The following is a 12157-nucleotide window of genomic DNA, read 5'->3' as shown; positions in this document are numbered from 1 at the left end:
TGGCAGCCAGGGGAGTGCAGCTGGTGTGGGAGGGGAAGTGGAGGTAGAGGTGAAGCTCTGTTGTTGGCTACAGGGCGTGGATACCAGATCACCTCTCACCTCTACCCCACTGAATACCCTGTCTGTGCTCCACCCCAGGGAGCTGATCCCTGCAGTAATTTCAAATGGCTTCTAAGAAGAGAGGGCCAGCCTTTCCGGATTTGCCCTAGATGGGGCAGGCTGCCCGCCTACTCCTCACAGCACCAGGATGACAAAGACCCAAGCCCTTCCCCTGCATGAGCCACTGGAGGGGCTGTGGAGGCAGGAGTTCCAAGAAAGTGAGGCAACAGTCAGGGAAATAAATTAATAAATACAGGGGCCCCAGGAGGAACAGCTGGGAAAGCCGCTTCCCCTCCGAGCACTGATCCCTGCTATCCACTCCAAGCACCCCCGCAGGTTTTGGTGAGTGGAGGAGGGGCTACAGTTTGGAACAGGGGAGCATTCACTTGGGACAGGCTGCTGGAACTCAAAGTCTGCGTTCCATGCGCCGCTCCACGGCTCGAAGCAGCAGCTCTGAGTACTGCTCCAGCAGCGCCTGTGTCTGCTCGGCCCCCACGGCCCCAGGGCTCCCGCCCGGGCTGGACAACACTGCCCCAGCCAGGGCCTCTAGCTCCTGCCGCACTGAAGAGAAGGTGCTTCTGAGGAGCTGGGTGATGCGACTGTGCTCTGCTGAGGGTGTCTTGCAGCTGGCCACCTGCAACAGAACCCCAGAAGTGAGTTGGAGGCACGGTGGAGGGGACGGTCAATGGATGGAGAAAAGGGAGGGTCCCTGCCTGGGTCTAGCCTGCCCCAAAGAAGAGACCGCACACCCTGCTAGGTGTGGCTGGGAGCTCCACATGCCAAGATCAGCAAGTGTGACCAGAGGCTAGGTAATGGAGGCAGACCCTGGGGCTGACCATCAGATCTGGCACCATCCACATCCAGTTAGCAACTCCTCTTTCACAGCTTGGCCCTGCTAGACTGTCCCCTATGTTAGGGTGGCCAAATCCTTTCTGAATATGAAAAGGGACACTACTGATATTAATAATTATACCTGGACAACAGGCATAAGCTGGATGGTCCTGAGCAAACTAGGACATGTGGGCTCTCTACACCCCACTGTCCTGAGGATGTCTCCAGCTGTTAGCCAGAAATGACGGATATGTGCTCGGTTCAAGAGGCCTGGCCTGGCCTCTAACCCACTCACCTACCCAGAATGTTCCTAATTGTTCCAGCCACCTGTCAGTGAAAGAGCCTTATCATTATGTTCTGGATACTCAGCTATTACTCCCAACATGCTCTGTTTTCCCGTCGGGGGGTACCCAACACGTACCAAGTGGTAGAGCCGCACGGCCTGGCGCACGCTGCCCTGGAGCTCTGCTACAAGCTGTTCGCACTGCTCCAGGCTCACTGCTGGTTCTGGGAGGGACAGACACAGCTCAGTAAGGCCCAGCAAGGCCACCCTGTCAGGCCACCCCACCCAGGGGCCGCTCAGAGCAAGGGGCGCCCATCCTTACCCCGCCCAGCATCACACGCCCTTGGTCCCTTCCTCTTGCCTCCTTCCTTCCCAGCACCCTCCCGACACCACACAGGAAACAAGGTCCAGAGGAAAGGGCCAGCTCCAGCCCCAGTCCCAGTCCCAGGGACCAGAAGTGGGTCACAGGGAGATCATGAAGGTTGGCAGAAGTGTCTCACCATCAGGGGTGTGACTTATGGACCGAAACAGGAGCACACAGGACGAAAAACGGCAGAGGCTGGACGGACAGAAATGGGATGGAGCCAGAGAGTGGCCAACAGAGACGGGAGAGAGAGGATGGGGCAGGAGATGAGAGCTGGGGAGCTGCGCACACCTGAGTCCCGGCTCAGGGTTGCCCCTGGCCTGGTGCATTCCACAGGGCCGGGAGTCTTCTCAGGGGGTGGGGGCTGCAAGTCCTCAGGGCCTCGGAAGGGGCTGCTGACCAGAAGTCGCTGGGCACGGGGACTGGTGGGCCCAGGCTGAGCCTGGCACTCTGTCCTAGGCTTGGGGGGGGCACCCTCCCCCAAACAGGCCCGCCTCTCAGACGTACTGTGAGCCTTTCCTAGGCCCGCTGGGGAGCCAGGCTGTTCTGCCTCACCAGGGGCCCGGCCCTTGGCAGCAGGTGAGAATGTGGCCAGGGTGGGACGATCAGGCAGTGGCTTTGGGATATCCAGGACCAGGTGAGCCCGACTGGGCAGGGCCAGCTTGCTGAGGGGCGAGACGCGGACTGGGGCAGGGGCTTGAGGTTCGGCAGCCAGGCCCAGGTTCTCCCCAACAGAGATGCTGCGGGATATCTTGGCCATGGAACTGGTGGTGGGGTTCTGGTAGGACTGGGGCCGAGACAGACGACTATCCGCGTGGGGCAGGGAACGCAGGCGCCCCTGGGCCTCCATCTCCTGTAAGAGCGATGGGCCTGCTGGGGGGGTCTCGTCTGCAGGGAAGACAGAGACATACACCTCAGGTGGTGAGGAAGGCATCCCAGGAGCTAAGGCTCAACTCCCTAGAAGCTGCTGTGCCCTGCACCCACCCACGAAGGGACGCCCACTGGCAAGCACAGTGACACATCAGGGCGACGTGAGGCCACCTTCCCCTAGCACACCCACGGGCTCCACTCCCCACACCTGGAGCTGAGCCCCCCAGGCTCCTCACCCTGTGCCACCAGACTCTGCACCGACTGAGCTTTCTGGAGTCCACCTGAGGAGCTGCCTGTGGCCACTCTCCTGGGGGCCCAGCTACTGTCCGGGTTGAGACGGCGTCGTGGCAACAGCACAGGGACTGCGGGCTGGGGGCCAGGGTTCCCAGGGGAAGGCCCCACCTCCGGAGGTGCTCCTGGAGGACTGGCACCATTGCCTCTCAGCTGCTCACTAGAAGCCTGTGGCACCTGGGCCAGTCTTGATGTCGTTGCCAGGCTTGAGGAAGACGGAGACGGTTCCCTAGGGAGGAAATGTGGAAGAAGGCCAAGAGGAGGCTCAGGGCTCCTCCCTGCCAAGACGGGGAAAAGCTCTCACAGCACTAGAGAGGCGCTAGGAGAGAAGGGTGGGCGCCACGTCAGCCAGGACAGCTCTCCCAAAACCTGGAGTGTACAATGCTGCTGGGCATAGAAGACAGAGCTTGGAGAGAAGAGGGCTGCATGCTGCCCCAGGGGCAGGGCTTGCCCTACTGGGAGCACTGCGCGGCCAGGAGAGCTGGAGCTCCTTGTAGGAAAGAGAGCCGCTGTGGAGAGAGTACCTGAGTGGGGGGCTCTGCACTTGCAACAGGAATCGTGACGAGATGCTCCGAGACTCTGTCCGCTCTGGCACCCGGACTGGGCCTCCTGTCAGGGTGACAGAAATCAAAAACTGAAGCAAGCCCTTGCCCCAGACTCTGCCTCCCCTAGAAGGCAACCCCCACCCCCACCCCCCGCCCTAGGCATGGCCTGCCCTTGGACCCTCCCTCTCAGCCAGGCAAGGAGGAAAGAAGGGTAGACGGCAGTGACCAATCTGACCACACCTGGAGCAGCCCCATTGGCCAGAGTCTCAAAGTGCTGTTTTAGAAACTGCTCCTGGTCCGGGGTATGCGGGTTGCCTTCCTGCACCCCATAGGGGCCAGTGCCTCCCTCCTCTTCCTCCTCCTCCTCGTCACCCTCGGCTGGCTCTTCAAGGTCTGAGGAGATGCCATCCACGCTCAGGGGCTCCGTGCTCTCCGAGTCTGGATGCGGGGGCGGGGAGAGAAGCATCAGGCTGCACCCATCTGCTGCCAGAGCCTCCACTCCCCTCAGGCCACGGCCCTGCATGGTCCGGGCCCTCCCTCAGGGCTGCAGCCGCACCTTCATTGGGATGCTCAGGGCTGGAAAGGCGACTGCTGCTGAAGTCCACGGAGCAGGCGCTGTCGGGGCTGTGCTTCTCTGAGCCTCTGCTGCTTGCATACACTCTTCCCACGGTCCCCCGGGCTGGTGCCTGCACCTGGAACTCACTGCCAGCAAGGCCAGCAGGGGAAAGAGGTGGTGGGGAGCAGCAGCCCCGCCAGACTCCTGCCTTCCTTCTGCCCCATCCATGAGCGGGACTGCGGATGAGGCAGCGGTGCAGTGGTGGGCAAGCCCTGAGTGCCTGGGGCCAGCCTCCCGCCCCAGTACAGAACACTCGGAGGGAACAGAAGACCCAGACGTCCGCAGGACTCTCACCTGGTATCCAGGGTGGGGCTGTCACTCGGCTCCGGGTAGACAATACCATCTGCAGTGGGTGCAGGCTCCAGATCCTGGGCAAAGACCCCTTCCTCTTGGGACAACAATCGGATAATGTGCGGACAGGAACAGGGTTGAGAAGCCTGAGGCCGGGGGAGATTTTCATTCTGGAAACACACAAAGGGGCATCACTGGGGTTTCTGAGGGTCTGGGAGAGAAGTGGAAGTGGGCAAGGATTCAGTGGGCACCAATTCTGGGGGAAGCTCTGACTCTGAGGACAGACACCGAAAAGCCAGGCTAGGTTCCAGCTAGTGTTCTTGAGCTTCTGGAGGAACTACACGAGCACTCTGTGCTGCCAACCTCCAGCCACCACTTCATATCAGGGGCCCTCCAAGGAACCCAGCCCAGGACAAAGGCTGCCCTTCGCTTCTCCACCCCAAGTGCCATACCACACAGCCCAGCCAGCCCCACCGGACTCTGCAGTTCAGGTTACCCTGTCCCACAGGGGCAGCGTTAAGCACAGCTGGACGAATGCTCAGGCCCCAGCTGCTGGCCCGAGGCTGGCTGAGGCTGCCCGGAGATCTCTAGGTTGCTGGGAGAAAGCGCGCTCACCTGGCTAGCGTGTGAGGTCTCAGGGGCCTGCTGACCATGCTTCCCAGGACCTGAAGGGGTCGTGGCCAGAGAGTCCTGGCTAGGGCCCCGAGGACTGGGGGCCAGTGTCTCTAGCTGCCGCAGGTCCAGCATAGAGCGAACACTCAGCTCCACGCCTGGCTGAGCCCAGCGTCCCCTTCTTCTGGGTCCCTGGCTGCCTGCAGGAGCCGGGTCCGGGAACTCCTCTGTCTCCTGTGCCTGGTGTGGGACGGGGGTGGGAGAGGAGTAACAGGAACAGTCACAGGTCACCTACTGTATGCCTGGCATTTACATATATTAGCTCATTTAATCCTCACAACCACCTTATGAAATAGGTACTGCCAGTCGCCTCATACGTACAGATGGGAAAACTGAAGCACAGAGGGCTTAAGTAGCTTGTTCAAGTGCCACAGACAGTCTGCCTACAGTTACAGCTCAGGTAGTCTGGCTCCAGAGTTCATGCTCTCAGCTTCACTCTGTGTCCTGTCCTAGAGGACAGGCTGGTCTTAGTCTTCACCAGTGTGAGACACCTCAGAGCTGGGAGTCTCTAAAAGGCCCCCACTCTGAGGACAGCCCCATTCACAGCACCAAGGACAAACCAACAGCCCAGGCTTGAGACCCTTGGCCCGCTCAGAAGGCACCGGCACCACACCACGATCACCCCATGAAACTGCTGCTGACGAGGAGCGGTGCTGGTGCCTGAAACCCCGCCACGGGACGAGGGGGGCTGGGCCGCCTCTTTGTCTTCCTCTCGGCCGCCCTGACGTGCCACTCAGTTACTGGTCCTCTTAAGGCCTTTTCCCTCTAACTCTTCTGGAAATTCTGAGCGTATCACCTAACCTGGGTCTTTAGAACGACAGTTTCTCCAGATTTCAGCTCTTTGGCCCCTTGACTTTCTTGAAATTTCCTTGTAGCTGTTCAGCTCAGACCCCTTTTCTACTCCCACCTCAACCTGTTCTTCGTTCACATTGACGTCCAGGCCCCAGGCTGAACAAGTGGCATACTCCCCCTAGTGGTGACCCTTGCAGGCCACCTCCCCTGGCCACAGGAGGAAATACCTGGACTTCATCACCCATCACCCAGAACCAGCCCAGGGGCTCAGGCTCCCTCTCCTTGGACACAAGGGGTGGGGCGTGTGGGCAGCCCCCACACCCAAATGCCCCGCCAGGTGCAGAGAGCCCTGTTTTCATGGTCCTTTGCCTCCTGTAACCTTGGAAGGACATTTTAACGATGGTGACTCACCCGACTCATCTCCCAGTGGGACAGGCTTCGGGGCAGGGCTGGGTTGGGCACTGAGGCTAGACAGAGACAGGCAGTCAGAGAGAGAGTCTCCCACCCACCTACCCTGGAGCACTGGCCCCACACCTTATGAGGCCACAACAGTGCTCCAGTTTCCTCAGCTTACACTGCTCTCACCGCCCCCAGTCCCCGAAAGGGCACATCTAGCCACTGCACCAACTGGTGCCTGTCTGGCCCGACATCAGACTTCCACAGACCTGGCTCTTTCTTGGTACCCTTGGCAAGGATGGGCAGAGCCGGAAGTTCTTCTTCTTCAGTGCCCTCGTCTTCTCCCTCCTTGTCACTGTCTGATGACAGAGCTGGTCCAGGAGACAGCATCGATGGGGCCTCGCGCCTGAGTCCAAGACAAGGAAGGTCGCAGAGAGAGGAGACTCGGTGGGGGAAGAGGCCAATGTCATGGGTCTTCGTGTGAGAAACAGGGGCTGGGAGATACGGAGTCGCTGCGTGGCGGGTTCCCGGCGAGGAGGAGGGGCAGCGATGCCACAGCGAGCAAGCTGGATGCCCGCCCCCCGCCGGTCCCGTTCTCACCGGTTGGGTCCAGCGGCCCTTTGGGGAGAGGACGGTCCTTGCTGCTTGCCCCCCCGCTGACGCTGGCGCAGCTCGGCCAGACGCTGCCTCATGCTGATGGTCATCTCAGAGCTCAGGCGCCACACGAATATGCAGCTGGGGTAGAGCCACAGAGCGTGGTGAGGGAGGGGTAGGCGGGACTCTGCGGGTGGCCACACCACTAGGACCCCTTCTCCACAGGCTGGCAAGGAGACCAGAGCCCCCCTCCAGTGCCAAGTCGGGCCCAGCCAAGAAACATCCCTGCGGTGAAGAGAGGGGAGGGACGGGCTGTGTCTGTGGCACAGAGGGAGAATCTGCGTCTCAGGGAAGCTGGCCTCTGCTCACCTGTCCCCTGACACAGAGATGAGGTGTTTGCAGTCGTTACTGAACTTCATGCCAGTGACAATCTCTGCAAAGAACAAAGAATGTGGCCTATGACCCCCTGAAGTCCCAGCCAAGGGTCTGTCCCAACAGGGGACTAGATGGAAGGGAGGGACAGACAGCTCCGCTGGGGCCCAGGAAACTATAAAGGAAGAAAGAGGAAAGTTCCAGGGTGAGAGTGTCGGGGCTACACTCACCTGAGTGGCCAAACATGGTAGCCACACACTCGCCTGAGGAGAAGTCAAAAATGGAGAGGCTCTTGTCGGAACAGCTGGTAGCAATGTAGATCCCTGAGGGGTCTGTCTGCACCTGAGGAGTGGGACACACAGCTGGACGAGGACAGGGAGCACCAGTCCCTCTCTACCCAGCACCCTTCTGTTCTCCCATTCTCTGGCCCGACACCCATCCTGCTGGGCTCTTACCTTGATCAGAGTGCCGTCCTCACCCTGCGACCCTTTAAACAGCTTCTTCTGCTTCCCGCTGCTGATGTTGAAGATCCTGTGAAGAAACACACTCATTCACATGACGAAGAGGTCACGGTCACTGGAGTGGCAGTACAGCCAGCATTCACCCCCAGCTCTGTTCTCTCTGGAAGCCACTCCCCAACACCAAAGGGGCTGCCACCTCTTAGGTGAAGCAAAGTACTGATTCTGTAGGCTCAAGAGGGCACAAAGTCCTGGACAAAAAGATAGACACGGGGCTGAGCTGCCTAGAGCTGACCCCCTCGGGCAGGAAGGAATGTGGTCAGATGGTCTGAGAAAGGGATGCCCACCGAATATTTCGATCCTGGCAGCCGATGGCTGTGTACTTCCAGCTGGGCTCCACATCCATGTCATAGAGGGTCGTCTTCCGTACCACGTGGTGTGTCCGTGTAAACTGTACTCCATCTCCAGACTGCAGGGGTGGAGCATGCGGGCAGACCCCATGCCCAAATGCCTCACCAGGCCCAGAGAGCCTTGCTTTTTTGCCTCCCTTCACCTCTTACAACCTCAGGTAGGGGAATGGTAGTGACCCCACCCCTCACCACCAAACCCACTGCCCCACTCAGGAACACTGAGGAACCTCACCTTCTGTGCAGTGCGGAAGTAGATGCTCTTGTCTGCTCCACAGCTGATCATGCGGACTTGCCCGTCACTGGCTATAGAGGAAGGAGGCCTAGCTGTTCCCACTGCTCTCACAACAAGGAGGCCAGCCTTCCCTCTGCTTCCCTCCATATTTTCCCTCTATGGAGCTACTCCACAAGGCTGGGACAAGCAATTAAATCAGGATGCTTCCCTCCAAAGCTAGGCCTTCCTTTCTCCCCATCCTCAGCCAACCTGGTTGCTCAGGGTCCCCTGGACTAAAAGTCTATATTCCACCTGTCTTCTCATCCAGCCCCAGGCCAGCCAGCTGGTGTTCCACACTCCCCCATGACTGGCACACCCTTCCCATGGAGGCAGGATGCAGGTGGCAGCGGGGGGAGAGGGGGAGACATTGGTAGTAGGTGGCAGAATATATCTCAATTGCCCTGCCCCTACCTGCAAACTTGACAGCAGTGATGGAGGATGAGTGCTCGTCCAACGTCTGCTGTAGGCTGTACTCCCGGCCAGCATCCAACACGTGGATCAGCCGGTCCCGGCTCGCTGATGCTAGGAGCTTCAGACCTGGGGTTGGAAGAACTCCATCAGCCCACAAGTGCCCAGAGAAGGCCCCTATCTGTGCCCAGCAAACAGGAACTGAGCCCCATATCCCTAAGCCAAGTAAACCATAGAGAAGGGATGGAGCTGTCCTCCTCTAAACCTGCAAAGACACAAAATGATTCAAAGGATTTTCAGTCCCACACCAACAGCCAGGGGAGACGTAAGCGGCACGCGCAGGACTGGAGGAGCCCCGCGTCATTCTGGACTGGGTGCCAGGCAGCCTCTTTACCTGTGTCTGGCTTAGAGTACTCCAGGCACAGAATTTCCGAGTCATGGGCCTCCACCTTCAGCATCTCATTTAGGGACTGCAGCTCATGTACCCTGCAAAGATGAAAAGAGGAGGGACGGGGTCACTGCCAGGCTGCAGGAGAGACTCACTCTGCTTCCTCTGCTATATTCTCTCCCCTGACCTTCTCAAAAACTTATTTTTATTTACTTTTGAACTTTCAGGTTAGAGAAAAGTTGCAATGAGTACAGAGGGTTTCCATATCTCCCTTACCCAGCTTTCCCTAATGTTAACATCTTACGTAACAACAGTCCAACTGACAGGACCAGGAAATGTACCTTGGTACAATACTATGAACTAAAGGCTTTATTTGAATTTCACCGGTTTTGCCACAATGCCTTTTTTCTGAATCCAGGATTCTATCCAGAGTCCAAACTGCACTGAGTTGTTTTTTCTCTTTAGTCTCCTGTCTGTAACAGTTCTTCAGTCTTTGCTTACCTTTCATAACCTTGACACTTTGGAAGAGTATTGATCAGTACAGGTGCTCTGTCATATGTACCTCAATTTGAGTTAGCCTGACGTTTTCTCACGATGGGACTGAGTTTCTGCATTTTGGCAAGAATACCACATAAAAATGCTACGTCCTTCTTAGTGCATCATTATTATGGGCTTCGTGATGTTGATATGAGGATGTTAAGCCTGATTACTTGATTAGGATGGTTTCTGCTGGGTTTCTTCACTATAATTATCCTTCCCTTGTACATGAATATCTTTTCCCCAATCTTTTTGAGCCAAACTTTTCAAAAGCTCTATCCTTGGGGACCTGACTCCCCCAGCCCGCACCACAAGAGGCAGGCAGTACCCATTCCAGACCTGGCATTACCTGAGTGTGCCCACACGGTCCCCTGAAGCGAGATGCTGTCCGTTGGGGCTGATACACACAGAACGAATGCCCACTCGGGGATCCATCAGGGACCCATCAGCTTTGTCTCCCCCGGGCAGCTCAGTGTCCAGCAGGGCCTGAGTGTTCCCATCCACATAGATGATCTTAATGAGGTCCTAGTGGAGCAGGTCAGGAGAAGGAGCGGATAAGGCAGGGCTGACCCAGTACAGAGGCAAGGGGAGAGGAATGCTGGGACAAGACGAAGCCTTGGCTCGTAGAGGCTGGCCAAATGAGAGCTGGAAGATCGAGGTCTGGGGACCCAGTTCCTGAGAAGGAGGTGTGAAGGCGAGGGAAGGTGAGTACTAGGCATGGAGTGGGGGCCCCGTGGCTCACATTGCTGAGGATGTTTCGGTGCAGGGTGGAGCCATGCACCCCAGAGCTCTCTGTGTTCCACAGGCGGATTGTGTTGTCGGAAGAACAGGTGATAAAGGAACTGGGGGGAAGGCAGGCCTGGTTAGTGTCCTTCACTTCGGGGTAGACCTGAAGGGGCAGAGGGAAGAGTCAGAGCTCCAGTTAGGGAGCAGTCCCTCGCCTGCCCACAGAAATGGAAGGGAATGACACTAGGGAGCTGATGCTGGCCAAGGCTTAGCCCAGTGCCTGTCACATGGTAAGCAAGCCGTAGCGATTAGATACTCTTCAAATCACTGCAGGAAAGCACATTAACCAAGCATCTACCGCTTTTCTATGTCTCCCACTCACACTATTTCACTTAACTCTTAAAACAACTAGATGAATCAGGTACCTCATTTTACCACTGAGGAAACGAGGCTCGGTCAAGTTCAGTAACTTGTCCGAGATCACCCAGCCCAGGACAAGGCAAAGCTACGGATGGATGGGGGCACATTGGAAGACGCCTGAGACATATAAGCACCAAAATTCAAGCTCAATCCTCAGGACCCCTCTGAGGGTGTGTGGACACATAGGGATGTTGCTGGAGAAACGAGGAGGCAGTAGGAACGTAACATTCTGCTTGGGGATCCCCACGTTCCGTCCTCACACTGGTGTCCCAGCAAACCGGTCAGTCTCGAGCCAGCCCACCTACCTCCACACTCCAGACGCAGGAGGAATGATACAGAGCCGAGTACACCTTGCCCACTTTCTTGGGGTCCCTCACATCCCAAACATAAATGCTGTGGTCGTTGTAGACACAAGACAGCCACTGATTAGTAGGATCAAAGGTCAAGGCAATGGTGTCTGGATACCTGGCACTGGCCACTCCAGAGAAGAGGCGACTGTGGAAAAGACGACAGGGCGCACTGGTGAGGGAGGAGCCTATGAAATGAGGGACTGTGGGGAGTGAGAACAGAAGCCAACCCAGAGAGGCAGGAGCAGAGCAGGGGAGCCCTCTGCAGACCCGCAGGTCTGGAAGCGGTTGCTTGAGAGGGAAAAGCTGCCTCTGACAGCGCGTAGCTGGGAGGTGCCCCGGCACCAGCTACCGGGCCACGGTGCTCTCCTGATGAACACAAACAAGGTCTCAGAACACCAACATCAGATAAGGTAACTCTGTGGCCAAGACGGAGAGAAACGAAAACAAGACCACTCTGCAGTGGTGTCTGAGATCACCGTACAAACCACAAAAATGACCAAACATCACCCTTTCCCATCTTTCAGGACTGACTGCTACTTCTTTACCAATTACAGCGTTAGCTCTATACCTTTCCTTCCACCTTTCAAATAAAAATTATTAAATGTTCACTTGTAGAATTGCCCCGCGTCCTCACAGCACCCAACCGAAGCAAGCTTCAGTCCCTGGAACCAGTCCTAAAATCACCTAACGCAAGCCCAAATCTGACACTAAGCCCCTCCTAACGCCTACATATGGAGACACCCCGTGGCCCCCCACGGTGCGCCAGGTACCAATAAAGCCACATTTGTGTGTGAGCGGACACGCTCCTGTAATCTTTGGGGTATCGATACCCCCTTCCTCTTGTTCTCTGAAGCGCGGGTAAGGAAGGCTGGCAGCAGAGTAAGGCTCGGAAGTGGAGGCAGGAGGCCCGCCCAGCTCACCTGGCCTCCGTGACACTGGCAATGTCTGTCCCCAGGGCGTGGGGCCGGGGCAGGGTGCTGAGGAAGTGCAGGTTAGAGGGGTTGAAGAGGCGCACGGTGCCATCAGCACAGCCACAGAAGATGTAGTCCTGGCTCACAGAGATGCAGTGGGCCAGGGTGGTCTGCAGGCAGAAGGGCTCGGGTCAGCATGGGCCACCCGCTCAACCCCTCCTCAGCAGCCACCTGCCAAGGGGAGCCACTGGCCAAGGAAGGG

General features: G+C 57.6%; 1 protein-coding gene across 12 annotated transcripts in view; it reads right to left on the bottom strand.

The window, feature by feature from the left end:
* Positions 1-484: 484 nt before the first annotated feature.
* MAPKBP1 (mitogen-activated protein kinase binding protein 1) overlaps positions 485-12157 on the bottom strand; it is a 47296-nt gene continuing 35623 nt past the window's right edge. For 11 of the 12 annotated variants that reach the window (XM_057721804.1, XM_057721805.1, XM_057721806.1 and 8 more), the window contains 23 exons: positions 11905-12065; positions 10940-11129; positions 10231-10377; positions 9838-10013; positions 8958-9049; positions 8567-8692; positions 8117-8187; positions 7822-7943; positions 7472-7547; positions 7247-7358; positions 7014-7077; positions 6651-6785; positions 6320-6456; positions 6066-6121; positions 4806-5042; positions 4194-4360; positions 3840-3985; positions 3524-3721; positions 3263-3347; positions 2684-2967; positions 1869-2465; positions 1352-1437; positions 485-733 (listed from right to left, as the gene is read on the bottom strand). In XM_057721804.1, coding sequence (XP_057577787.1) covers positions 506-733; positions 1352-1437; positions 1869-2465; positions 2684-2967; positions 3263-3347; positions 3524-3721; positions 3840-3985; positions 4194-4360; positions 4806-5042; positions 6066-6121; positions 6320-6456; positions 6651-6785; positions 7014-7077; positions 7247-7358; positions 7472-7547; positions 7822-7943; positions 8117-8187; positions 8567-8692; positions 8958-9049; positions 9838-10013; positions 10231-10377; positions 10940-11129; positions 11905-12065 — 3693 coding nt within the window. In that variant the 3' untranslated portion in view covers positions 485-505. The remainder of the gene's footprint in view (positions 734-1351; positions 1438-1868; positions 2466-2683; positions 2968-3262; positions 3348-3523; positions 3722-3839; positions 3986-4193; positions 4361-4805; positions 5043-6065; positions 6122-6319; positions 6457-6650; positions 6786-7013; positions 7078-7246; positions 7359-7471; positions 7548-7821; positions 7944-8116; positions 8188-8566; positions 8693-8957; positions 9050-9837; positions 10014-10230; positions 10378-10939; positions 11130-11904; positions 12066-12157) is intronic. The other variant, XM_057721807.1, reaches the window with a different exon arrangement.

Source organism: Hippopotamus amphibius, chromosome 2, assembly GCF_030028045.1.
Source record: "Hippopotamus amphibius kiboko isolate mHipAmp2 chromosome 2, mHipAmp2.hap2, whole genome shotgun sequence".
Taxonomy (NCBI): domain Eukaryota; kingdom Metazoa; phylum Chordata; class Mammalia; order Artiodactyla; family Hippopotamidae; genus Hippopotamus; species Hippopotamus amphibius.
Note: the sequence above shows the minus strand (reverse complement) of the source record. Positions and strands in the feature narration are given on the sequence as shown.